General features: G+C 41.4%; 1 protein-coding gene across 5 annotated transcripts in view; it reads right to left on the bottom strand.

The window, feature by feature from the left end:
• Window positions 1-8,679: 8,679 nt before the first annotated feature.
• The window catches only part of CSGALNACT2 (chondroitin sulfate N-acetylgalactosaminyltransferase 2), a 70,961-nt gene continuing 51,746 nt past the window's right edge, over window positions 8,680-27,894 (bottom strand). For all 5 annotated transcript variants that reach the window (XM_075934776.2, XM_075934778.2, XM_075934777.2 and 2 more), the window contains 6 exons: window positions 19,925-20,141; window positions 18,571-18,672; window positions 17,044-17,222; window positions 14,919-15,013; window positions 13,017-13,098; window positions 8,680-10,149 (listed from right to left, as the gene is read on the bottom strand). In XM_075934776.2, coding sequence (XP_075790891.1) covers window positions 9,857-10,149; window positions 13,017-13,098; window positions 14,919-15,013; window positions 17,044-17,222; window positions 18,571-18,672; window positions 19,925-20,141 — 968 coding nt within the window. In that variant the 3' untranslated portion in view covers window positions 8,680-9,856. The remainder of the gene's footprint in view (window positions 10,150-13,016; window positions 13,099-14,918; window positions 15,014-17,043; window positions 17,223-18,570; window positions 18,673-19,924; window positions 20,142-27,894) is intronic.

Here is a 27,894-nt window from a genome sequence, read left to right as displayed (position 1 = left end):
ATGTCTGGGAACCCCTAGGCAACTGCTCCCTTTCTCTCTCTCTCCCCCCCCTGTGGGAGAGGAAGGCCTAGACTCTGCCTGCACTCCAGGGACCAGCTCCTCTGCTGGTGTAAATCAGTGCAAAACCAATAAAGTTGTGCTGCCTTATACTAGCTGAAGATCTGCCCTAGTGCTCTGGAAAGCTGAAATACAACATTACTTTATTTTCCTTTTGCTAAGAAAAGTTTTATTTTGGGCTGCTCCAATCAACCTCTCTTCTCCACTTACCATGCTCGCTCCATTGGTGTCAAGAGGCTTCCTACCTTCATGCTACAACTACATTTGTTAAGACAAAATTCTCTGTAATGGATCTCACCTAGTGGAATATTGTGTAGCCTACTGCAATGCACACTGGTTACTTAGCAGAGAGAAGCTCATTACCTCAATCTCATTTTCTATAACATTTAAGCAACTTAAAAAATAGACCAGATTCCTTAAATCAGGACATGTAATTTGGGAACCATCAGCCCTAATGATCTTGCAATTTAAATGATTTACATGCCGTTTATGGTTGCCAACTCTCACTGAAGTTATTCTGGGAGATTCCTCTCCCTCCCCCCCCCCCCCTGCATAATGCAACCTCAGTTTCTTAAAATATCCAGGATTGTGTTCATTGTTGCTGAGTCTGGGAGACTCCAGGCCAATCCTGGAGGATTGGGAACCTTAATGTGGTTTCATAATTAATTTTTATCTTTACTGTGTGTTATCACTGACTTCCTTCTTCAATGCATGAAATTATTTTACTGGCTAATCTTTACTTAGGACATTAGGATTTATAAAGGAACTCAATTTCTTCTTGCAAAAAACACCTCACCCACCTTGTCTTATTAAAAAAAACCAACACTTCTTGTTTTAAACAGTGTTCCAAAGTAAATTATACAGCGTGGGTATCAAGCAACAAGAATGTAGATTTCTATCATTGTAGGCAATATTCAGGGCCTCTTCTATCCAACCTAAGTTTATTAATTTAAAATCAGTTACTCAAACACTTCATTTGTTGAATACAAAGAAACAGAAACATTGGACAGGAAAATCCTTGACGAGAGAGAAAGCTCACTTAAGACAAACTGCAGATACACATTATCAGTACTTTTCAGTTGTAGGTTGTTTGGTTATGATTACATTAGTCATATTGGGAACAGAACTCTCATCAGGGCATTTAAACCTGTTCACTTTGAAAGAAAAAATAAAACCATATAATTATATTAAAAGGCTTTAGTGAGTGTTGTATATGCAAATAACTACAGGATCAGGTGACAATTGTGGATAAGAAAAGATCAGAAGAAGTAAAGATTCTCTGTCAACTAATGCTTGGCAAGCAATAAAAAATTTAAGTATGTGTGAATTTGTAAATGAGTGCTTTTGATGTGTTTACACTACTTTCATGTTTGGCTTCCATACACTCTTCAACTGAGCTTTTTATTAACATCAACACTGTCACAGATGGATTTTAAGTGTGCATATTCATATGCTCCCTGAAGTCAATGTTGTAACTTGCTTCACACTTCAAACCTGATGGGTAATGCTCTTCCATTCAAAGAACAGAAATAATATCATGCCCTTTTATATGACCAGTCACAACAAAACAGCAGGGCTTGCCACAACGTTCTAGAGTTGGAAAGTTGTAATTTGCTTGTGGACACTCTTAAAATGGAAAGACTATAACAAACTAAATTGTCACTTTATTCATCCAGCTTTAGTGTAATATAAATCCGACCATTCTGCATATTATAGATAGCAAGACGAATTAATTATTTGTTGGGTTATTAAATGTTTATGAATCTTTATACAGCACTGATGAGTTTTACTATGTAACTAGTACAGGATTTTAATAGCTCCAGAGACACCTTTTTGTGCCACTCTATGGAATTCATGCGATTCATGTTTCTTCAAGTCGCTGCATTACACAGTTACAGAAATAGACCTGGTAATTTAATTAGATTCAATACTTTTAGATTAGTGAGACTGCTAATAGGCGTAACCACTTCCTTGCCTTCTGTAATCTTCATTTAGATTTATTTTGCACTAGTGATCTGACCCAGATTGTCTGCACTCAACTGAAGGACTGCACAAGTCAGGGAGAAAAGAGAATAAGCTCGGGTGAAAACAGGACAATAATACATAACTAGAATGCATTTATTTTATTTGCTGTCTGGGACCTTTAATTTCCATAGATAAGGCAATGAGACTTTCTTGTGCTAGATCATAGGCGTACAGATCTATCAGATTCTTTACATTCGCTCAGAGAATGAAAAACATTCCAACCGCTATTTTTAAAATCGTTGCCACGGGAATACTTAAAATGATTTGTATATATTGATGTATCAGTGAGGAAGCAGAGCTGATGTTATTGACAAAACTTGAAAAAAACCTAAGTAGAATAAAGGCAATAAAAGTAAAGGAGGTGGAAATTGTGAAAAAAATCAAAATAATGAGCAGCTTTCTTTTCCTTCCACATGACTTTAGTTTTTAAAAAATGCATGAGTTTAGTTCCCTTTTAAAACAAATGAAAAAGTGTTAGTTTATTACTAGTGCTTCAAGTAATTGGTTTAGCACCATGATTATAAAGTTCTGTTGATTGGTTAGACTATCACAATTAATCATACATCAAAACATCTCATTTTTATTAATCCTTTATAAATGAAATCTTAATACAAATTGCAATGAGACATTTAATCAAATAAATTTAATACACAGGTTTCCAAATGATCTTTGCGTCATGTTACGTTATGTATGAATCCCAAAAATCTTTAAATTAATTACATTTAAAACAACTGAAAACTAAGTTTAAGAATAGCCAACTACTTACCCACAAAGGGAATCAATTCAGAGTATTCATTTCCTCACCCTGTGGTGATTCTATTACCTCTTATTGATTTGTATTTAAATAGCTTTTGAATGTTTGTTTTAAAATGCACATTCTAAAAATACTCAGTTCCAAGCACTCATACCCATTTCTGTGAAGCATCTAATCTCAAAATGAGGAAACTAATTTGGTCCATTTCTACACTAAAGAACATTTTCATATTCCCTATTCCTTAAAAGAAAGGTTATAACTGACCTTTGTGTTGTTTCAAGCATCTAGTATTTCTGAAGCACGTGTTAAGTTTCCCGTCAAATATCAGCATATTTAGGGCCCAAACACTGAAGTCCAAATAGCTTGACACCTCAAGGAAAAGGGAGAGACTGTGCATTTATGCATGTATTCTGAGCATGGAATTTGGGCAGTTCTATCTTATTAAACTTGGATCCCAAAGTGTAGTGTTGCCATTTTCTTTATAAAGATCCAACAAAAGTTAGGAGATGACTACTGTTTATAGAATAATCACCAGCGAGATCACTCACCTGAGAGATTATTCCTACTCAGTGGTTCCCCAGGAAGGGAAAGTCACATGCTCCACAATCACCCATGGATTTTATTCTCTATGGCTATGTCTACACTGCAGGCTTCTTATGCAAGAACTGTTTTGCGCAAGAGTTCTTGTGCAAAAGGTCTTCCACAAGAGTGCATCCACGCTGCCACGTGCTTTTGCGCAAGAGCATCTATGGCAGTGTGGATGCTCTCTTGTGCAAGAAACCCCTGTTCCCCGTCCACACTGCCTTCTTACTCAAGAAGAGCCATGGCCGGCCTTAGAGCAAGGCAGTTGCATTTGGCCCCGTGCCTTCAGGGGCCTGTGCTGCCTGGCACCCGCCCACCCGGCTGCTCATTCACCGCTCGGTCACACGGTGCAGCCAACGACAGTGTGCCACCTTGGGCCCCGCAAACTCTTTGGCCAGGCCTGCTAGAGGCTCCATGGTTCAGAGGTTCTTAATACCTGCAACTGAACTAAATGGGAGCTACTCCCGAAAGCATTCTCTGACCTCCGACTCAAGTCAGGTTCTTCCCTCCTGATTCACCTTTTCAGGCACCTGTGCAGCCCCAGTGTCTGGGACTTATTGGCACAGATGTAAATGATTAGAATAATGCACGAGGCAGGAGGAGAATTAAAATACAGCTCCCTCCCCCACTTTGTTGGCTGTACAAGGCTAAGGTGTAAACACAAAACTTTAGCTGTGGGCAGATGTGTCTCCAAAAGGTACCGTATTTTCCGGCGTATAAGGCGACTGGGCGTATACGACGACCCCCTAATTTTCTAGTTAAAACATAGGTTTTCGCCTATACTCGCCGTATAAGACTACCCCCCCTTAAGAGGCCAACCGGCAGCGCCCCAGCTGCTCTGCCCCAGGGTCCACAACAAAAGCCTGGTCTGCTGGGGTGGGGGCGCACTAGCTGGTCTGCTGGGTCTTTGCGTCCCAGCTGGTCCGCCGCCGCTTCAGCTTTGCTCCCGGTGCCCCTGGTCTGCTGGGGACCGTCTCCAGCAGACCAGGGACACCGGGAGCAAAGCCTCTGAGGACGCCGGCAGCGGGAAAGCCGCGGCGCGTCTGGGCTGTCCCGCTGCCGGCTTCCCCCGAGGCTTTGCAAAGCCGCGGAGGGGCTCGGGCAGCGAGGCATCCCAGGCGTGCCTGGGCTGCCCCGCTGCCGGAGCCCCTCCGCGGCTTTGCTCCGCGTCTTCCTGGTCTGCAGACCAGGGAGATGCGGAGCAGCTTTTCTCACCCCGGAGTATACGGGCGGCGGGACCGCGAGGTGCCGCAGTCCGTGTCCTCCGGGGCGAGAAAAGCCCCGTTCGTACCTGCAAGTCGGGGACTGCCTGTATGTTTATACCCAGCGTATAATACGACCCTCGATTTTGGGGGATGTTTTTTAGTATAAAAAGTCGTCTTACTTACCGTATTTTCCGGCATATAACAAAATAGCCTCTTATTACCAAAGAGATCTATAAGTTCAAAGGGGTAGGAAAAGCCTAGCTGCTTGGAGATAATAAAGTACAGCAACTACTATCCACATACTCTCAATGTGCAGAGCAATCTTTCCAGTTGTCAGGAGTCCCGAGTACAGGACATATAATTTTGGTTAAAGGGCACCAGTGCCTCAGTCTCTGAGTTACCCTGATATATCCCTGACAGATTTAAAAATGCCACCACAATAGTTCCAGTGGAATTTTTGAATAGATTTCCTATCTTCTGGAGAAGCTCACATCCATCAATCTAGAGTCTGAAAGAGCAGCTAGTCTATCATGCAATATAGGGTATGTCTGCAGTGAGAGGATAGGAATAGGATCCTATTGCCATTAGCAGAACATTTGCTTAATGTAAAAACCACTCAAGTGGTTCAAGGAACTGGAGTAAGTTGAGATCTCATTTTATGATGACAATGGATGTCCCAGTGTTGCTTTACTAATTTAAGGCCCGGCAGAAGACTGATACGCTCTTAGATAGAGATGTAATGCAGTTGTGATAGGGATACATCCATCTGGACCCTTACACTTTGCCATGGATTATTCTTGATCCCTGCATTTTGACAAGAAAGATTCTTACGCAAAATAATAGGAAGCCAGAAAAGAGAATCAGCATACATACCATGAAGTTCATAAGCCGAATCCCTACCAAGGTATCCCTGACAGGCATAGAATTCCATCAGGTTTTAGAGGCATTAAAATGACAAAAACCAAGAAGCATGCTTGACTGCAGCTCTCTTACCAGCAACTAGCAGGCTCCAACCTCTGCTCGTGTCTGCCCCGGCCACCGCCCCAAAGTGCCTTTTACTCCTAACTGGAGAGCCAGGAAGAGTTCTTCAGAGAGCCTGGAGCTTCCACTCCAACTCATCTGGTGAAATGGGTTTTACCCAAGGAAGCTCCTGACCTAATACAGGGTGGGGTATCTCAGGTCCAAGGACCAGATGTAGCCCTCGACTTGCCTGGATCCGGCCCCTGAGGCTCAGGGTTTCCCCCAAATTAGGGAGCCCATGCTGGTGCTTCAGTTTCCCTGCTGCCCCACCATAAGGCTGGAGCACACATCTACCAGGCTGGGCCCCCCTAGGCTCTGGTGTGGCAGGAGAATGTGGGGAGTGTCTTTCTCCTTCTCAGACAGGGGCCATGTCAGTGAGGGCTTGGGGGTTTTGTTTTGCTTCTGACTTGTGTGTGGCCTCCGACTGATTTTTCTGTGGGTCAGTGGCTCATGACCCAAAAGGTTCCCCACCTCTGAGCTAATACATGTATTAGCCTCTGAGGCTGTGTCCAGACTCAGGGGTTTTTTCGAAAAAAGTAGCCTTTTTTTGAAAAAACTTCACCTGCGTCTAGACTGCAGCCGCGTTCTTTAGAAATTAAATCGAAAGAACGCGGCTTTTCTTTCGACGGCGGTAAACCTAATTCCACGAGGAAGAACGCCTTTTTTCGAAAGTGCTCTTTCAAAAAAAAATACAGGACTATGTAGCACTTTAAAGACTAACAAGATGGTTTATTAGATGATGAGCTTTCGTGGGCCAGACCCACTTCCTCAGATCAAATAGTGGAAGAAAATTGTCACAACCATATATACCAAAGGATACAATTTAAAAAAATGAACACACATGAAAAGGACAAATCACATTACAGAACAGAAGGGGGATTTGGGGGGGGGGGGGGGAAGAAAGGAAGGTGAATGCCAGTGAGTTAATGATATTAGAGGTGGGGAAGGGGAAATGTCTGTGAGTTAATAGAATTAGAGGTGATAATTGGGGAAGCTATCTTTGTAATGTGTAAGATAGCCGGGGTCTTTGTTAAGTCTAATTCTATTAACTCACAGACATTTCCCCTTCCCCACCTCTAATATCATTAACTCACTGGCATTCACCTTCCTTTCTCCCCCCCCCCCCCAAATCCCCCTTCTGTTCTGTAATGTGATTTGTCCTTTTCATGTGTGTTCATTTTTTTAAATTGTATCCTTTGGTATATATGGTTGTGACTATTTTCTTCCACTATTTGATCTGAGGAAGTGGGTCTGGCCCACGAAAGCTCATCATCTAATAAACCATCTTGTTAGTCTTTAAAGTGCTACATAGTCCTGTATTTTGTTTCAGCTACACCAGACTAACACGGCTACATCTCTATCACTTTCGAAAAAAGGCGTTCTTGAAAGCAAACAGGGCTTTTTAGAAAGAGAGCATCCAGACTCACTTGCTGCTTTCTTTCGAAAAAGCGGCTTGCTTTTTCGAAAGTTCCGTGTGCAGTCTGGACGCTCTCTTTCGAAAGAGGCTTGCAGTCTAGACATAGCCTAAGAAGCCACAAGACTGCTCATTGTTTCTAAAGTTACACACTAACACGGCTACCCCTCTGAGACGAAAGGCCAATTGAGAGCGAAGCGTCCCAGTCTATAAGAATGAGTGGCTATAGGGAGAGAAGGTGGAAATTGAGGAGAGGGAAAGAAGAAAGGGGAGGGAAGACGAGAAAGCAGGTCAGAAGAGAGAGCAGGATGGAGAACAACTTGACCTTATGGAAAAACTCTCTAGAACCTCTTCTGTCTTCCAAACTGCTATGCTTCTAGAATTCCTTGCATTTGCTCAGAGCCTGACCTGAATTTGGCCCTGTCATTTTACTCTGCCTGAAACACTCATGCGGTGGTAGGTGGTGAACATCTACACAGAAAAAAATAACCAACCAGGGTGTCATAGTTCAGGGTAACAGACTCAGGCTCACAGAGCTGACACTATGGAGGAGCAGTGTAAATAGTCTGGTACAGGCTCAAGCTAGGACTCCCAGATGCTCTTTCCTTATCAGATTGCTCAAGCGGGGCTCTACCCAGCTCAAACATGTGCTGCTTTTAGCCCTGCAGTGCCAGCTCCACAAGCCCAAGTCAGCCAACCTGGTTGTGGACACTTGCTGCTGCAGGCTAGTTTTTTGCTGTGTAAGTGTTCTCTCCTTCCCCACTGTGTCTGGTCTATTTAGACATTATCCCGTTGGTGCACTGTACTCTCACCATCTGTCACCGTCCATCAGCTGTCTCTAGTCTCGTATGCAGACTAGAAGCTCTTTGGAGTAGAGCCCATCTCTTTGTTGTGTTTCTGTAAAGTGCCTAGCATGATAGGGTCCTGGTCTATGACTGGGGCTCCTAGCAACTACTGCATTACAAGTAACAGCAACATAGAAGCAGACCAAACACTGTAGAACCCACGGGGGTTTCGTTCATAGTTGTCAACATTTTCTCTCTCCCTGTACAGCACGGTGCTGCTGTGGGTTGTAATTCCCAGATGAAGAACCCCTGATCCGTCACGCCAATATTGAGAAATCAGTTTGACTCACCGAGGGCTCTTAGGGCTTGTTTACAAGGGGTTTAGTTCACACTCAACTGATGCACAGTAGCTGGTACTCTAATTGAGAGCACATTGTCATCATGTCCTCTTCCAAATCACATCATTGTGTATGCACAGCGGGAGTGAGATGCGTATGGCATTCTGGGAAGACAGCCCATGGTCCTTTGCATTGCTGCTGAGTTGTGGGGCCTCTAGGAATACTCTCACGGGACAACTTCTGGGCCTTGGAAGTCAAATGCAAAAAGTCCCACTATTCCAATTCCTCCATCCCGCACTTCCTCTCTTTCTGGGCAGGCTAGCACCATTTTTGAATTGCTGTCACCCAGCATGGACCTTCACTCTATGCTGGCAATTGTGAATTTGCCAAGACTGTTTGGGCTTTATTTGATCTCACATAGATATTAATAAGATTACCCAGCATGTCAAATATTTCTTCCCTTTTCATAATAACTTAATAAAACAGTTTGTAAAAGTGCTAAAATGGAGAAATATTCATTTATTCATTCATCGGAGAGGGAATACCAATTGTAAGACATCCTGCATTACATTCTCCCCTCTTTAAACACAATACAGTACACTGTTCTCCACAATAAGTTACATAAAGGCAAATTTTATGTACATGTAAAAAAGGATCAGTGAATAGAACTATTTTACACAGCTCATTTTGCATCCACAAGTCACATATTTTAATCTCTACTTGCCCTTCAGTGTCTGAAACTAAAAACAGATCCAGAATTAGCTGATTTAGTGAGTGGTTTTCAAATAATTTCTAAATATGTGGGGACTGCACATGCAAATCCCCCATTCTCCCCACTAAATTAGTGAGCTCAACATTCATCTGAAAACAAAGGATATTAAAAATGATGCATCTAGTCATACAATATGAAGCAACAGGAGACAAGTGACCCGCTTTTATTTAAACTGCTTGTCTTTGTATATCCTGAAATATGCAAAAGGAACTTTTTTTTGGCCTGTAGCTAGGATAAGCAAATGGTACATGTCCAGCTTATTTTTGCATTGATATAAAATATTAACTGTTCTAGAATTCCCCTTTAAGAGATTTTCATATGTCCCTTTTTCCTATAAATTCTTCAGTAATGGGAATTATATGGATGACTGTTAATAAAGTGAATTCCATTAGCAAATTATTGCTGTGAAATCAGCAACCTAATTAACATACTAACTAAACTCTTGTGTACATTTTCCAATGAGTTTCATGGTCATGTGTGTTTAATTTTTATCCTGGAATGTATAAGTATAGTATCTTTTAAAAATTACAGTGCAGTGAGCAAGACAGAGTGTAACAATACCTAGTCCACAAGACAGTATTGTCCACTTAATGCAATCCTTACTTACAATAATGCAAATATGAAAAAATTATCAACAGGAGGTGGAAAAGTATTAGGACATACATTCTGCTGCTATATTTTTCCATAAAGTTAATACTGTAGAAACTTTTATTGAAATATTGTTTTTCAAAAGTTCTTATATCAAGTGCCTGAATTGGTGAGATATGTAGGAAACACAATACCAAAGAAGTTATACTTTTCTTCACTGAAAGAGAGGCACTGAATTTGTAAGCTGAATTAAGGCTGTTGAATGATGCTGGTTCATTGTGAGTTTAAAGTCTTCAGTCTTGCATTAAGAGTCCTTTTAATCTATTGCTTCACTATTAGTCCTATAGGCCTGTTTACGGAGATGGGTCTCAATCTCCCCCCTGAAGACTAGCATTCCAAGGTGCGAGTGGGATGCTTCATTCATGGCTTTAGACTGGATACACATGCGGTATTGCTCTGGAGTCAGCTCGTCAGCACAATGCTTCTCATGCCAGAGGTGAAACAGGCCTGGGACTGGGGTCCGGATCACAATAAGGTCTCCATGCAAGTACTTCCTGTATAGGTGAACATCCTCTCCACCCCAGCCTTTCACTTCCAAGTCAAATCCCCCTATAGTAGCACAAATAGGCACATGAGAAAGTATTAGTTTTACAGAATGAAAAATGGGCTCTCACATAAACCCCCCCAAACAATATTCTACCATCTGCTGTAGATATTTACCACCTGAAATGTCACTTCATGACACTTTTACAGCAAATACCAACAGCACATGCCATAGTTGTGGAGTAACTCAAAACATGCCATGTGGCAGTGGAAATTGCTTTCACCACTGAACGCAGATTCCTGGCATCACATAGATGACAGCAAGACTTCAAACTGGCATAATGTGGTCCATTCACATTGGCTACGTCTGGACTGGCATGATTTTGCGGAAATACTTTTAACAGAAAAGTTTTTCTGTTAAAAGTATTTCCGCAAAAGAGCGTCTAGATTGGCAAGGATGCTTTTGCGCAAAAGCATCCATGGCTAGTGTAGACGAGATTTTGCGCAAGAAAGCCCCAATCGCCATTTTAGCCATCAGGGCTTTTTTGCGCAAAACAATTCTTCCCTGTCTACACTGTCCCTCTTGCGCAAGTATTCTTGCGCAAGGAGGCTTATCCCTGAGTGGGAGCGGCAAAGTATTTGCGCAAGAAGCACTAAATTCTTACATTAGAACATCAGTGCTTTAGCGCAAATTCAAGCGGCCAGTGTAGACAGCTGGCAAGTTTTTGCACAAAAGCGTCCTCTTTTGCACAAAATCTTGCCAGTCTAAACACACCCATTGTGTATAACATCTGGGATAGCTACTGCAGCTGTCCTCGTGAAAACTACTAAGGGGTTACCACTCTCTAACTTTTAGCAACTGCAAATAGGTGATCAAGCATCATGTGACCATCCAACTCTATGGACCACAAACAAGTAACCAATGCACCAGTTTGAGAATCTCTTAATAAAAGAAATACATTCAGTCACGTTTCCAGCCAAAAGCACACTACTGAGCCAATATGCAGATGCGAAAAGCTAGAATTATATATTCTCTGTATCATCCAATACTCAACAAACAAAGCAACAGCACTGCTATTAGAAATCAGTTTGGTTTAAAATTTGCATGTATCTATATCCAGGGCTCGCCAAGCCGCGGCAAGCCCCGCTCGCCAGCCCTGCTCACCAGCCATGGGCGAGGAGATTACATTAATTGTTGAGCCCTGTCTATAGCTATATAAATAGAGAGATATAGATATAGATACACAGACGAAGCATGAGGCCAAGTACGAGATTTTCTTGGTGATTTACCACAATCAATCAATCATGACTGACACTGAGACTACGTCTACACTATGGCAGTTTTGCGGAAGACGAAATGCAAATGATGCGTTCATTTAAAAATCTCGCACTCTTATTTGCATATTCTCTTCCAATCCTTTTTGTGAAAGAGGTTTTTGCACACACAAAAAAAAAGCGCGGTGTAGACGGGGACATTTTTAGGAAAAAAACTGTTTTGTGCAAGATCCTGTAAACCTCATTATTTTAGGAATGAGGGATCTTGTGCAAAAGGGTTTTCCCCCCCCCCCCAAAAAAAAAAAAAACGGCCCCATGTACACTGCGCTTTTTTCCACAAAACCTCTTCTGCAAAAAGGATTGGAAGAGAATATGCAAATGAGATTTGCATATGAGCACTTCATTTGCATTTCATTTTCCGCAAAACTGCCAGGCTATGTCTAGACTACATCCCTTTTTCGGAAAAGGGATGTAAATTAGACATACCGCAATTGCTAATGAAGCGGGGATTTAAATCTCCCATGCTTCATTAGCATAAAAATGGCTGCCGCTTTTTTTCGGCACGGAGCTTTATCGGAGAAAAGCGCCAGTCTAGACTTTGCTCTTTCGAAAAATAAAGCCTTTTCCGAAAGATCCCTTATCCCTTATTTCAAGAGGGATAAGGGATCTTTCGGAAAAGGCTTTATTTTTTGAAAGATCAGCATCTCGACTGGCGTTTTTCTCCAGCAAAGCTCCATGCCGAAAAAAAGCGGCAGCCATTTTTATGCTAATGAAGCATGGGAGATTTAAATCCCCGCTTCATTAGCAATTGCGGTATGTCTAATTTACATCCCTTTTCCAAAAAAGGAATGTAGTCTAGACGTAGCCCCATAGTGTAGATGTAGCCTAAGAGGAAAGCTATTTTCAAAATAAAATCATAAAACCTTGCTCAGTTCTAACACTGAGCCACAAGAGGGTGCCAGAGTATATATCACACTTTAAACAACAACAATATTAATGTCGCCATTTAATACTTATAAAAGTGCATATTAAGAGGAAATAATGGCTTTTTTAATAACAGATTAATAGGTACTACACATTTCAAATGCTTGGTGAATTGACTGTCAAAGTAACATGTTTGCAAGAAGTAAGATATTTTACTTCCATATCTTTAATGCTATTAGTGTAATGTTATTGACATTTATACATTGTTAAAACACTTGGGCTACGGCTATACTGTAGCCTTCTTCCTGAAAAGCTTATGCAAATGAAGCAAGGCATGGAATATTGCCATGCTTCATCTGCATAATTAATTAGCCACTGCTTTTGTGCAAGACGGGGGTTTTGTGCAAAAAGGAGCCATCTACACAGCTCCCTTTTGTGCAAAAGCCTCTTGCACAAAATCAGCCACTAATTAATTATGCAAATGAAGCATGGCAATATTCCACGCCACACTTCATTTGCATAAGTTTTTCCGGAAGAAGGCTACAGTGTAGCCATAGCTTTGAATAACACCCTAAAACCAGTCAAAGCAGAAATTTTCCATTTCCTGAGCTCTCCAGTCAGTAAGAAATTAACGTTTTAATTCGTTGAAATTACAGAAGACCGTAGAGAGTAATAGATGAGCTTTTGAACTCCCCTCACCAAAATTAACAGAAAAACACATAAATCCATCTTACCTACTGTCAGGAAATCTGTCCTATATTGACAAGTCATTCCAAAGCCAAAATCTCGCCAAAAGCCAGAATCCTTCTTGTGTACCTACAATTTTAAAATGAAAATTTTAGTTTTTCCCCCCCGGTAAGACAGCTTGAAGCAAACTTTGTGGCTATATTTGATTTCAGGAGAATGTGTGTTTCTGATTATTTGCTTGACAGACTAGATAACTTTTGATATTTTTGTTTCATAGTGCATATACATACCGTTCCAATTATTGGTCATCTACCTCTAACATAAAGGCCTCATAAGGAATGACAGTCCAATATTACATTTAGATTACCCAGAAATTAGTCTCTTTCCTGCCTTTACTCTCTCTCCCCCACTCCCACCCCCAATCTCCAGTACAGCTTCCTACCTGTCTGCCAATGCCAAGGGGTCTAACTTTCATATTCATCTAGTCTCTTTAATTCCAACATGGCCTTCATTGGCACATTGGTCCCTTCCCTGGTCTCATGATACTTATGCAGAAATTCTGAAGTCTGACAACTAGGCAGATTTCTTGCAGTTTAAAGTCCATCTTTCTCTCAGCTAGAGCCCATCCTTCCTTAAAATTAAAAAAAAAAAAAGACTACATTTCCCTTCTAAATGAGCATGGCCACCAATCTTTGTGGGCTCACTTTACAAAGTCTTCTTGTTGCTGCTTCTTTCCTATCTCATAAACCCACCTCCTTTACTCAGAGTCCCCATTATTCAACCCGTGTGTGCTTTGGTCATCTCTTATGTACGTTGCTCTCTGATGTCCAAGCTTACTGCTTCTCACTCTTTCTTTCCTCTCCCAGTCTGGCTAGAGTTCTGTTAACAAGCAGTTTTCCACTCAGGGCATGGTACCCGTTTTTCAAGTCTATCTACTGGCTTCGTACCTTAGCTCATCAGTCCAGGCCTTTTGTAGTGCACTGGAGGAAGTACATAAAGTACATCTACATTTTGGTCTTCCATGTATCAGTAGCCTCCCACTTTTGTTCTTTCACTCCAGTCTCCTTGGGCTTTACTTCTCCCAACCTGGACACTTTGTGCATCACATAAATTGGCCTTTACTCTGGAAACAGTTACCTAATCTCCATCCAACAGGCTCTGCTTTCCTTGCCTTCCCTAATAACTACAACACCTGTCTCCCAAATGATTGTCCTAGGTTTATTGTATTCAGACTGCAAGCTCTTAGGGGAGGCAGTATTTCCTGTTTGTAAGGCACAATGTAAATAAATGGCACTAAATACATGTTTCTAATGGGATGTTGGGTGTGTATATAGGGAGGGGGGTTAAAACTGCCCTTCACAGAAGGCAGCTAGAAGCCCAGTGCTTATGTCAATGTGTTAGGTATGGGTGGCAGACAGCACATGCAGTACGTCTTTCTCCTCTCCCCTGCTAAACTGCTAAGATAGACAGTACCATACATCTGATTACCATTCAGCAGTTAGCATTGTAGGCCCACTGCTGAGTGGAGCCCATGTGGCACCTTCCAAAGAAGAGGAGGAAGAGCTAGTCCTCAGTGTCCTTCTTTCATCTGCCCGACAACAGCGAGAGACTCCGCATGCTTCATTACTCCAGGAGATTACCTTCAGCAACTGCCATTTGGTGTAGTAGTTCTGTTCTCATTGTATTGTGGGCACTGTTTATGCTTGGTTGTACCAAACTCTGTGTAGAAAGATATATGTTTCCAGAACTCCTGGAGTTTTAGCACTTTCCATTACTATGTTTGTCTCCCAAGCTCTAATTCTTTTATGTCTAACCAATAAGGGAAAAAGTTCTATTTCTCATCATTGCCAATGTCTCTGGAAAGTATCTAGGATACCTTAGTTATCCTGCTACACCGAGCTGCCTCATTAAGATGTAGCACTACACTTCTTAAGAATCAAACCACTTACCAATTGGTGTTCCACGGGAGGTGGTACATCTTGGTTAGCGTAGACAATTGCAGGATTATAAAGGCTGAATACCACGGGATAGAAAACTTTCTTGCCTATGAAGTCAGAAGAACTTTGTTACATAGTGGGACATCTTTGTGAGAAGAAAAAGCAGCTGTGGAGTCTTCATTATTAAATCTATGTAATGAAAAAGGCATAGGCAGATGGCCCAGCTCCCATGATTTCCCTTTAGAGAGCCCACTAACATCTAGTAAGTGTGACATATAGAAAAGAAATGGTTTACAGTCTCCAATATGATGCTGTGCTAAGGTGGACATGGATCATAAGGCTTCCAGAGGTAGTAACAGAGTATGACTACTGAGAGGGACAGAGAGACCACCAAAATCAAACAGCAGTTTAAAAAGAAAGTTTAGGTAGGTGGAGTTTTAGAACCACCTCTTTGCTTGGTCAATATGGGTGGTTAATTCCTACTACAGCTCTTACAGTGTCAGTTATGTTAATTTTCGATATGCTGGGATACCAGTTTGCAGCTGACAGAACTCTTGCAGCTTTAGACAGGTCAGGGAGGTAGAGCAGGCTGTCCAGCATTCCACACTATGCCTGCCATAGAGTATTGGCTGGTACTGAGGAAAGCCACTGCATTATACTAGGAGTCTTCATGCACTGTTTCTCCACAGCCAGTGATCTAGGTTGGGAGAAGACCTCAAGTACTCATTACCTTGTGCAGGGCTCCTTTTCAGAGAGGCAGGTATTTGCCTAAGCTTTGCCTTCCCTGAAGGCTCAATTTAAGAGGGCCTTAAGACCAGGATCCAAAGCCATACTGAAGGCATGTGTGACCGTTACTGGTCCTCTGTCTCATCAAGACTCCACTTTCTTGAGCAGTATCCTTCCCTTCTCCCGGAACAGAGCAAAGCAGCAATGTGACTATATCCAGACTCCAGATGCCATGTGCAAAGAGCATCTTCCATTCCCATTCCCAGCAAATTTGACATGCCACTTCCATTAAGAGTAGAAATTAGCTCCAAGGCTGACTTTATGCTATGCTACTGTAAGCCATGCTAGTTCTGTAACAGCTCTCATGCTATTTAAATACTTGTATGGCCTTTCATCACCCTAGTATGCAAGTGCTGAGGCAAAGAGGAAAGAGAAAGTGAGCTCAAGCCAAATGTACTTTTCCTTAGGAGAAGTACCTTAGGGCATTCAAGGAATAAAAAAAAAAAAGTATTCGGCATGCATAAATGTGTAATGAGTAAAATTTCTTTTGTACCAGCCAGCTAGCTAGCTTGCAATTGGCTCACAGAAGCCTTGAACTTCTCTACAAGAGTTTGTAACAAACAGAGAAGTTTCATATGGTTGTGACAGCAGAGACTGGAAGATTGAGTTTAAGTATGTGAGACATGAACTCCTAAATTATAACTGCAGCACATGCTTTGTGGCCTTAAGGCAAGTCACTTTACTGCCATGTTTTGGCAGGAAAGTTGTGATAATACTTATCCTGTATGAAGGCTGTGGGGACTAAATGCTGCAGATAAAATGTTTTACAATGCTTTATAAGATGTGGAGCTTAATATAAAGGCTCGGGTTTATTGCAAGCACTGATGGTTGAAAACATACAACAGTTATAGCTAAATTCAATTCCTTTTAGAACTGTTCTTGACTTTGTTGGACTCTTTTCAGAATGAGTATTTCCCATATGGTCTCTGCTCTGAGAGGACTTTTTATTTTTAAACCAATGTAGAAATGCTCCAACTGAAAGACTTTTTTAAACTTGGCTTTTTGTAGATTCTAGATAAAAACCTGTGTTTTTATTGTACACAAATTTTAGTTTATATTTTAAATTTGATGTTTCTAAGGATATGACAAGAACTCACATTTTAAGGTATAAGCACAGTTAGGATAAGGTTCCTGCTCTTAGCTTTCTATTGGAGTGCTAGATTTCTCAGCCTTAATATTGCACTCACACTAGTAATTTTGTGCACAGAATTATTTTTCCTTCCTAGAGCTATAGGCTATCAAAATTACTCCACTGTTAGCATTAGTCATCATCGGTGTTCTCATCAGGTGGTTGTGAGCCCAAATTCAGAAGGTAAAATTCCCCCCCTTCAGTGACTTAACAGACTTTTACCTGGTTCAGCATTCAAGCGGCAACTGTTAAGGAACTCAGCTGTGAAATAGATATCAACATCGCAGAAGAACATTAACACTTCGCCTTTCTCCCAGGCTCTGGCACCCATGTCTAGTCCTCGTCCACGATTAAATTCCTCGTTCAAAGACACCAGTGTGTAATTGTGAAAATTAGTTTCTCTAAAGAAAAAAAAGTGAAAATGTAAATACAGGGGTGTGGCTAAAAGGACATTTATGGTGCTATAAATTAGTTCTGGACAGTTATTTAAAACATCTAATGATCTCAGCCTTACTGTTTCTCTAATTCATCTTTGGGGAAAACATGCCTGCAGTATTAAGCATTCATGATGTTTAATAATGCAGCCTACAAGTTGCAGAGACACAGATCTGATCCTTGCCACCATTATCCATGCAGTAACATTTCAAATGGAAACTCTGAGCTACTCATCCTGCTATAATTCCAGAAGCAGCTATGGATAGAAAGGCACTTGTAAGTTGTCACAAACTGAGCATTCTGGAGGTGGGATTCAGTGGCAACACCACACTGGGAAATCAAAGCTACAGCACTGACTGCCACAAGCGAGGCAATAAGCTGCAAAACATCCATATCTTAATGCCATCACTGACCACCAGCCTCACTCCCACATTGCGCAGAGGGAATGCTGGAAAACAGCCACGCAGAAGCACACAAGAAACATATCCCAGGGGAAAATGAGCAAATGCTGCCAAGCTCTATCTGGAATCTCTCAAAGTATATGTTGGAAACATCTGTGAACAATATTGTCTAACCTAGAAAGGGACTCGCTGAGTCAACAAAACCTAGTCTGAAACAGATCACTCATCTGTGAAGAAAGTGGAGGGGCCTCAACGAAGGAAAAACTGAGTTTCCAGACAGTCATCAACACTGATGGCCCCATGACACAAATTCTGCTGTGAAGCTTTGAAGGTGAAGCAATGGAGGAAAACAAACACTGATCAGCTTCTCGTGCATCAAGTATGGTGCCACTTCAAGGCATCTGCACTATACCTCTGCTCAATAGGTTTCATCATTTGTTTACAAAGTGGTCTGTGGAAAGTTATGCGCAAGTAGGGGACAAACTGGGGTCATCATATTAATGGATGGGAACAAAAGATGAACTGCTCAGGTGAACAGATTCAGTACCCCTCTGGCAGCCATTTCTACTCACTATCATTAAATGAAATCAGTTACCATTATTTGGACACACAAGTAGCATATTGATCCATAATTCTACCTTTTTACAATTTAATTTTCCAGTCAGACCTCTCAGCTATGCCTTAAGCATATTCAAGTCATCACCCCACAAAAATATTGTCACTAGACACTAACAACAACAAAGAATGCCAAGAAGAATCACACGTATGAACATACTGTAAGAAAATAAAAAATATCATTTCAGCTGGGACTGACTCATGAAATTCTTCTTCACTATTATTTTTGATTTTTTTTAAACTGTGCAATATACCTCACTTATATTTCAGAAACTTCTATTTGGACTCGCTCACTTACCGGGCAACGGACTCTAGGATACTCCTGACTTCAGATAGCCCGTCCTGGCCAAAGTATACCACTGTTAAGTGAATCCGCTTGTCCTGATGAATACACACATCCCTATAATAAAGATGAGTTAATGAGTTAATATTCATTGTTATATTTTAGCAATGGTCCTCTCTTGTTGCTAAATTCAGAACATTTAAGTGTAGGAAAATAATTTGCCTATACAAACTTTTTGACTAACTACTCTACATAAAGCAATCTTGTGTCACATACAGCTAGTGTATATGGCATATTGCTTTATAAATCACCTCTTGTTAACTAAAACCCAATTCTGAGAAGTTATTCACTGCTGTTATTCACTAACGTGAAATGTTTACATTAACCACGCTGCAAAAATGTTTTAAAGACTTCAAAGTAATTTGCAGCTTTTATAATTAGATAGAAATGAATTTTCCTGAGCCACATCTTTCAGATTCAAAGAGGTCTTCCAACATCTGCATCTTATTCCTGGTGGCTCTAAAGCTAACAGTACTAGAGATATAATAAGATAACTGTTTACACAGTTAACCAATAAACTTGGTCTATCAGGGGGGCTACGTCTACACTGGCCCCTTTTCCGAAAGGGGCATGCTAATTTTAAACTTCAGAATAGGGAAATCCACGGGGGCTTTAAATATCCCCCGCGGGATTTAAATAAAGATGTCCGCTGCTTTTTTCCGGCTTGTAGATAAGCCGGAAAAGAGCGTCTAGACTGGCCCGATCCTCCGGAATAAAGCCCTATTCCGGAGGATCTCTTATTCCTACTTCAAAGATGTGGCTCAGGAAAATTCATTTCTATTATAAAAGCTGCAAATTACTTTGAAGTCTTTAAAACATTTTTGCAGCGTGGCTTCTAATCCGAACTAGCCAGTCCATGCCGCGTGTAGGTGCGCGGCACGGGGTCCAAACTAGCCGGCATTTAAAAATGGCGCCGGCTGGCTTCATGCAAATGAAGCCCGGGAAATTCAAATCCCGGGCTTCATTTGCAACTGCGGATGACTACATTACCCCCGCTAATTCGAACTAGCGGGGTAGTGTAGACATACCCTCAGTTACCTTGATGGGTTAAATGTAGGCTCCCGCCTTGCTTCCGGCAGCAGGGATGCACTGGGAGCCGGCTTAAGAGCGGTTACACGGTTACCCAATTACCAGCTTTTTAACATCCCTATACAGTACACTGACCAAGATTATCATGTCATTAAGCCTCTGATCTCCAGTGGCCCAGCCGTTCTTTAACTACTCTGAAATCCCAGCTGTTCAAGTATTTGGTTCATGTGTTATTGTAAGGAAAATATACACAGTTCAATCTAGAATAGGAAGCACTTACCTAAAATTTTGCATAAACTGTGCAAATGCCTCAGTTCTTCCAGCAAGAGGGACAATAATATTAATCACTGATCTGGAAATGTCAACTGTTTCACTCTTGACTTTCATGAGGGGTCCAAATGGTCGGAATAGCGTGACATGTCTGTATTCCATAACGTCTGTCTTCTTATAATACAATTCATACTGCGTTCCCTTATCTCTCTCTGTACGATAATAACCTGAAGTCATAGAAGGAATTTATAAAGTCAAAAACATGACATTCAGTGAGATGTAAGCTACAGATGCACCACTTGATTTTTATCCAATTATAAAACAGTATAAAAAATAAGCTAGTGGAAAGTGCTTTTTGCTTATTCAGAAAAAAGAAAGCTTTAGGGTTTTCAGCCAAAAGAAACAAAACAATTCTAAGAAAGCCTAAAAAAAAATGTATCAAAACCAGATATTTCCCAAAGAAACGTCTGTTTTGACAAAAAAAAAGCCACTCTTACTGGGAGAATGGGTATTTCAAACATAAAATTTTGACCAGCTCTACTTAAAAAAAAAAAAAAAAAAAAAAAAAAAGCAAACAACTATTTGGAGGTACCAAATCAACTGATGTTTTGGAATCACTGCTGTGGTCATTATGAATAAGGCCGACTATAACCAGGAGGCAACCAGACAACTCTCGAACACCACATTTTACAAACCTCTCCCCTCTGACCCCACCTTGGAATACCAAAAGAAACTACACTGTCTCCTTAAAAGCCTCCCCACAGCTACTCGGGAACAAATCCACACAGAATCACCTTCTGACCCCCGACCAGGATTGTTCTATCTACTTCCCAAGATCCATAAACCGGGGCACCCCGGACGTCCCATCATCTCTGGTATTGGCACGCTCACTACTGGTCTATCCAGCTATGTAGACACTCTTCTCAAACCCTTCGTAACCAATACCCCCAGCTATCTCTGAGACACTACTGACTTCCTAAGGAAACTACAAAACATCGATAACCTCCCCAATAATACCATCCTTGCCACCATGGATGTAGAAGCTCTATATACCAACATCCCACATGAAGACGGATTACAAGCAATTAGAAACACTATCCCAGAGGACACTACTGCCAACCTGATAGCAGACCTATGTAACTTTGTTCTCACCCACAATTATTTCCAGTTTGAGAACAACTTATACCTCCAGATCAGCGGCACAGCCATGGGTACACGCATGGCCCCACAGTATGCTAACATCTTTATGGCTGACCTAGAACAACGTTTCCTCAACTCCCGTCCCCTTTCACCCCTCCTCTACCTACGGTACATCGATGACATCTTTATGATCTGGACGCATGGCCAAGAAACACTGGAGATATGCCACAGAGATTTCAACAACCTACACCCCACCATCAACCTCAGCCTGGACCATTCTACACGAGAGATCCACTTCCTGGACACCACCGTACAAATCAACAATGGAAAATTAGACACCACTCTCTACAGAAAACCCACCGACTCATACAGTTACCTACATGCATCCAGCTCCCATCCAGAACACACCACACGATCCATCGTCTATAGCCAAGCCCTTCGATACAACCGCATCTGCTCTAATCCCACTGACAGAGACCAGAAGCTTCAGGATCTCTACCAAGCATTTATAAATCTCAACTACCCACCCAGAGAAATAAAAAAGCAAATTGAAAGAGCCAGACGAATACCTAGAAACCATCTACTTCAAGACAGACCCAAGAAAACCAACAATAGAACACCACTTGTCATCACCTACAACCCCCAACTTAAACCTGTCCAACACATTATCAATAAACTACAGCCTATATTGGAACAGGATACCATACTCAAAGAGGCTCTGGGAGACAGACCCATAGTCTCCTATAGACAACCACCTAACCTCAAGATGATTCTTACCAACCACCACAGGACATACCACACTAATACCAACCCTGATACCTTCCCTTGCAACAAACCCCGTTGCCAGCTTTGTCCACATATTCATTCTGCTGATACCATTATTGGACCTAACCAAGTGAGTTATAAGATCAAGAACACATATTCCTGCGCATCCAGAAATATAATCTATGCTATCATGTGCCGAAAGTGTCCGTCTGCTATGTACATTGGACAAACGTCTCAGACACTTCGCCAAAGGATTAATGCCCACAAAACAGATATCAGACAAGATCACAAAGAAAAAACAGTTTCTTGCCATTTTAACCAAAAAGGTCACTCTCTCAATGACTTAACCACCTGCATTCTGCTACAAAGACCTTTTACATCTGCACTTGAAAGGGAATCCTCTGAACTGTCATTCATGTTAAAATTCGACACTTTCCAAAAAGGACTCAACAAACACTTGAACTATCTCACCCATTACCAAGATAGTTTCCCCAATTATCACCTCTAATACCATTAACTCACAAACATCCCACTCTCCCTACCTCTAATATCATCAATTCACAGACACTTACCTTCCTTCCTCCCCCCCCCTCCGCATCCCCCTCCTGTTCTGCAATGTGATTTGTCCTTTTCATATTTGTTCATTTTTTTTAATTGTATCCTTTGGTATATATGGTTGTGACTACTTTCTTCCACTATTTGATCTGAGGAAGTGGGTCTGGCCCACGAAAGCTCATCATCTAATAAACCATCTTGTTAGTCTTTAAAGTGCTACATTGTCCTGCATTTTGCTTCAGCTACCCCAGACTAACACGGCTACATTTCTATCACTGATCAAGTATGTAATGCCTATGAGAAACAGTTACACTATAATGGTTGAAAACAACAGCTTAGTTCAGCCAGAAGAGACCACAGGACCTCCGAATTTTTATTAAGAGTAATGAGGAAGTAAAGGACACTGGCAGGATGACTAAAGGAAAGGAGGATACTGAAGTCAGAACTACTAACATCCAGGGTGGAAACTAAACTCAATCAGCTTAACAGGAACAAATTGGAGCAGAGGACAATCTTCATGAACATTAAAGAAACTGACACATGAAGCAAGGATTTTTAATGAGTCTGTACACCAGGAGGGTCATGCTATGATTGGAGGATTCCAAATTCAGTACTTAAATATAAGAAAGGGAATAAAATAATCAGGGGATCTAAACACCCACTAGTTTGAGCTCAATTACATGCAAGATTTTACAACAAGTTTTAAAAGAGTAATTAAAGAAAGAGGTAAGAATTAAGAGGGTTTCTGGTCTGCCAGCACATGTTTAAGTAATACAGGATGGTCTTTAATAATTGTTAAAGTTGTATCTTGAGCTGCCATGAACTCGCCATTGTGTTGTCTGATAAGTAGGGGTGTAAACTTTGCCCTAAGCAGCCTACCTATCTGAAGAAAAAATGCAAGTGAGCCTCTGAGTGGTCACCCTTTAGTAGCTTACATGTAAGGACTGTCAAGAAACAATACTGGCGCAAGTAGCCTCAGTAATTCTAACACACTGTCTGGGGTGGACCAGAACTAGTTCCAACAGGGTTGGTCAGACACCAAAGTCTTACAGACACAGGAGGATTTGAACTTTCTAAGACTGTCAGTTCTTTTCCTGTAACTAAAAAGAACACCTGCTTAACTTAACTTGTAGTGAAGTCTCAGATACAATGAGACTAAAATTCTCTTAATTCTTTATTCCAACTGCTAAACACTTCAAGAAGGCTGTGTGTCCATCTCCGTTGTCATAGATTCCAAAATGGGATGGGCAGGTGTCTGAAACCCAGGAGACCTGCTGGATAATAAGTGCTTGAAAAATGGTCTCTGTTCAAAAGTTCCTAAACAGGATGTACTAGGGATGTTCAAAATGTGTTTATTCAGGTAAACATGTAACTGCCAAAAGGCTGGCATGTCCAGAAAAGGGCATTAACACCCCCCAATGCATCACAGCAGCAATAAAAACCAACTAGTCGTCCAATTTGAAGATCAGGAAATATATACGCTTTTGACAGACAAAACTACAGTGCAAAGAATCTGCATGTTCATCTCTGCAGACTACTTTCAGTAGAATAGACTAGTGAAGGTGAGGAGCAGAGCGCGGAAAACAAAATATTTTTAGAATGGAGGTATGCCAATGATGATACTCAAATGCATCCTAAAGGATCAGAGAAGAACAAAGGTAAAGCTAGTTACTCATATATATGGTGGTGACAAAAGAATTGCTGATGTACAACTTTATTTTAAATCCTTTTTTTCAAATCCAAACAGACAAGTCAGTAAGTTGCACTTGTGATACCTAGCATTTTTCTGAAAATAGCAGGTTTTACCAGTTTTGTGCCATTAAACAAACCTGTACATCCCACTCTCAAATGCACTGCAGTTAGAGCTTTGTTCTTGGGATGAACAGAAGGAAAATTCTTCAGTTTCAAAACTATGCAAAAGCTACAATGCTTCACTGAATTCTACACCATTACATTTTCTGATTTTTCTCAAGAGCAAGAGGGAGAGGCAGAGAAGAATTAAGGATGAAGCAATCTAAAAAAATCAAAATCAAATAGAGAAAAAAAGACACTCCTTCCCAAAAGCTTAAACAACCTCCTGCTTCAGTTTCAGTTGTAAAAACTTTCTATCCTCGAATATACGGTTAATTGGTTATGTATCTCTGAAAGATGGAATATACTAGATCAAATAAGATTAATACAGCACTTCTGTAAATAGCTTGATCACAACAGCATAATCAAATACAAAACTATGATTGCATATTAGATCTCACATATCAGTATGTCACTTGCAAAACACACTGTATTCGGTCTCTACAGAGAAGGAAAAGCTATGTTTACGTGCAACACAGGAACATTTTGAAAAATTAGCAGCTATAAACTCCTTTACAACCATGAATTAATCTCCCTCCTTCCTGCCCTCCCCACAAAACCCATCATTTTGTATTTACTGCTGCTTAAGTAGTTTACTGGTTAAGAAAGAAGTTGGTGAACCAGAATAAGCGATCATATTTTCTATAGGTTCTCACATCATATTCTGCCAATAGTTCACACCCCCGTTCTTAAATATTATTTTGTATGCCACCTAAAAACTAGAATCCCCAGCTTTTAAAATTGTACACAGTATGGCTGTAGAGGCCAAGGCAAATTTTGGATTTGAAAAGCAAAAGCCTAAGACTAGGTCTGCACTAGCAAATACAAAGCACTGGCAATTACAGCACTGCTCACAGAGTGTTGCAGGGAAACCACTATTGTGTGTCAAAACTGTGCTCCTTATGTTGGTGGAGCATGTCCACATTAGCAGCACTTTCAGTGCCACAAATAGCAGTGCATTGTGGTAGCTGTAGGAAGTAGGTATGTTAGATAGCAGGTAATGGAAAAGTCGACTAACTGGAAGGAATTTTATCGGTTAGTTGACTATTCTATAGTCCCCGTGGGTGGGGCCAGCAGCCAGTGTGCTCTGGTGCCATCCCCAGGGAGCACTCTGGCACCCCGTGCCGCTGCTTTTATATCAGAGGCAGCAGCAGCAGGTGGTGCCACACGGGAGCCAGTTTAAAAACCAGCTTCCCTCGCAGACTGGCTGCCTGCTGCCTCAGACTTAGAGGCAGCAGTGCGGGATGGCAGGCGCCCCTCTCCCCGGGGAATCTGGGCTCCCCACGGACAGAGGCTGCTGGGGGGGGGGAGGGAACGGGTTAGGGTTAGCAGCCTCTGTCCGTGGTGGCCCAGGGACCAACCTCTATCTGTAGTGAAAACAGGGGCTGCTCCACAGGATGCCTCCCCTATCCCCCACGGGCTGCTTCATGGCACCTCTCCCTCCCTGCTCTCCTACCTCTGATGGAGGCAGCAGTGAAGGGGGGGAGGCGGCACCACCGAGCTGATGCTGGGGGGGAAACAGCTTTTAAGTCCGCTCCCCCCCCATTGGCTCCTGCTTTCCCCCCATCCCACCTTGCTGCCTCTGATGAAGAGGCAGAAAGGGGGGAAGGAAATACAAGTAGTCGATTAGCTTAACCGATAAGCCTAAGCTTACCAGTTAATTGTCTAGTTGACTACTCATTCACATCCCTAGTGGGAAGGGTCTACAGCATCACATGATGCAGGTTTCTCAGTCCTGTTGCTCCATGGTCATCCTACTACATTGACAGCTGCTTTTCTGCAGAAGTCTAGGAGAAAGGAGTGGGGTGCGGAGAATATGACAGGGAATGCCCTTTGGAAGCCCTTTGTGTGGCTGAAAGATTTGTTGTTTGTGATCCAATACCCATAAAGTAATTCTACTATTTATATCAAATCAACAGTGCTCTGGTGCTTCTCTCATCCCTAGCCTCTGTAGTTAGTGTGCTTAGATGGTACGTGATTTCAGAAGCTCTTATTCATGTAAGGCCTTGCCTATACTTACTGGAAGATAAGACGCTCCAGAGACTGATCTTCCAGGATCTGATTTAGCGGGTCTAGTAAGGACCTGCTAAATTGAATGCTGAGGATGCCCATATCAATCCCCATCATGAGGAACAAGGGATGTCAATGGGAAAATTCCTCCCATCGACATCACGCAGTGGGGCTATCTCAGAACTTGGGTTTAATGTACATCAATTCCACACATGCAATTATCATAGCTGGAGTTGCATATCTTAAATTGAATGTCTTCTCCAATCTACACTTGGCCTGAGATATATATGCTTTATTTTTCTTAAGAATGTTGCCCACACCAAGAGTTCACTCTGTCAAATCTAGAAGCCATCAGATATTCTAGACAATTAAATGAGGGGGGTGACAGAAGAAATTCAATCTAAAATACAAGTGCCGCTATCAACTTTCAGATGAAAAAATTAACAGGTTCAATCATGTTGTATTATCTTACTTATTACTTTGGCAAGTCATTATTAATAATTCTATGTCTTTGGGAGATACAAAATAAACACGTATTTGAAACAGTCCTACCAAACTGCAGCAGGGTTTTCTGGTGGTTATCGCCAGCAAAGCAGGATGATTATTTCTCTACCTAAAGTTACCTGGAGCACTCAACGTGGAATTTTACAGTTTCAATGTATATATACATAATCAGCACTTTCCTCTTATCTTTCTGTTTTCCTTATCTGGCATGGTCAATAGCAAATATGCCATGAACTGTTGCTGAACATAAGTGCACACTCAGTGACATGACCAAACATCTCTAAAAACCATTTACAGTAGACTTCCAATAATCCGGAACCTATGGGACCTAGGTGGTGCCGAATTATCAGATATGCCGGACTATTAGGAGGTACTATAAGATGGTTTTATATATATATATATACTGTATACATTATATACTGTATATAAAGTGTTCTTAACCCTTTTTATTGTACTTCCTGTATACAGTATACTGTAATATTTTAGTTTTTTAAAGCCTTTTTTACCCTTTTTGCTCAGTTCAGCTGCTGCCGCTGTTACCTTGTGACTCATTTTTTGCTGAAGCTCACTCACTAGGCTCTTGCCATTTTGATGCTGGACTATCAGGAGTGCCGGACTATTGGATGCCGGACTATTGGAGTTTTACTGTACCTTGCTTTAGAAAATAGACTTCAAGCTAACTGCTCTATTGAATAGGATGCTTGATTCAGACATGGAAGGCATGACAAGATGGAGAACATGAAATGCTAGAACACCCCAGCAGAATCATACCAGACAACTAAAGGAATAGCAAAATGCAGAAAACAGGAGTTGGAAAAGGAGAGTAGCATCAAGGCATCTGTATTGTGTTTGGTAAGTAACAAGGCTTCTCTGAGGAGCTTTAACGACCATATGATTAGCCCCACTGGAAATCCACACTACACCAATTCATTAACTATATATTTCATTATAGTGTAATGTACTATTTGCGCACACGCATACACACCACCTTGTAAGGAGGACAATGACATGTCTACATGGGAACACTCGGCAAAATTACACAAAATTAACTAAAGGGATCAATTTAAAAAGAATTTTTAAAGTGCATTACAGCTGTGTGGATGAGCTCATTCAGAAATAAAGTGGCCTTAGTTTAATTCCCTTTGGAAGTGAATT

Source organism: Pelodiscus sinensis, chromosome 8, assembly GCF_052426305.1.
Source record: "Pelodiscus sinensis isolate ZL-2025 chromosome 8, ASM5242630v1, whole genome shotgun sequence".
NCBI classification, from domain to species: domain Eukaryota; kingdom Metazoa; phylum Chordata; order Testudines; family Trionychidae; genus Pelodiscus; species Pelodiscus sinensis.
Note: the sequence above shows the minus strand (reverse complement) of the source record. Positions and strands in the feature narration are given on the sequence as shown.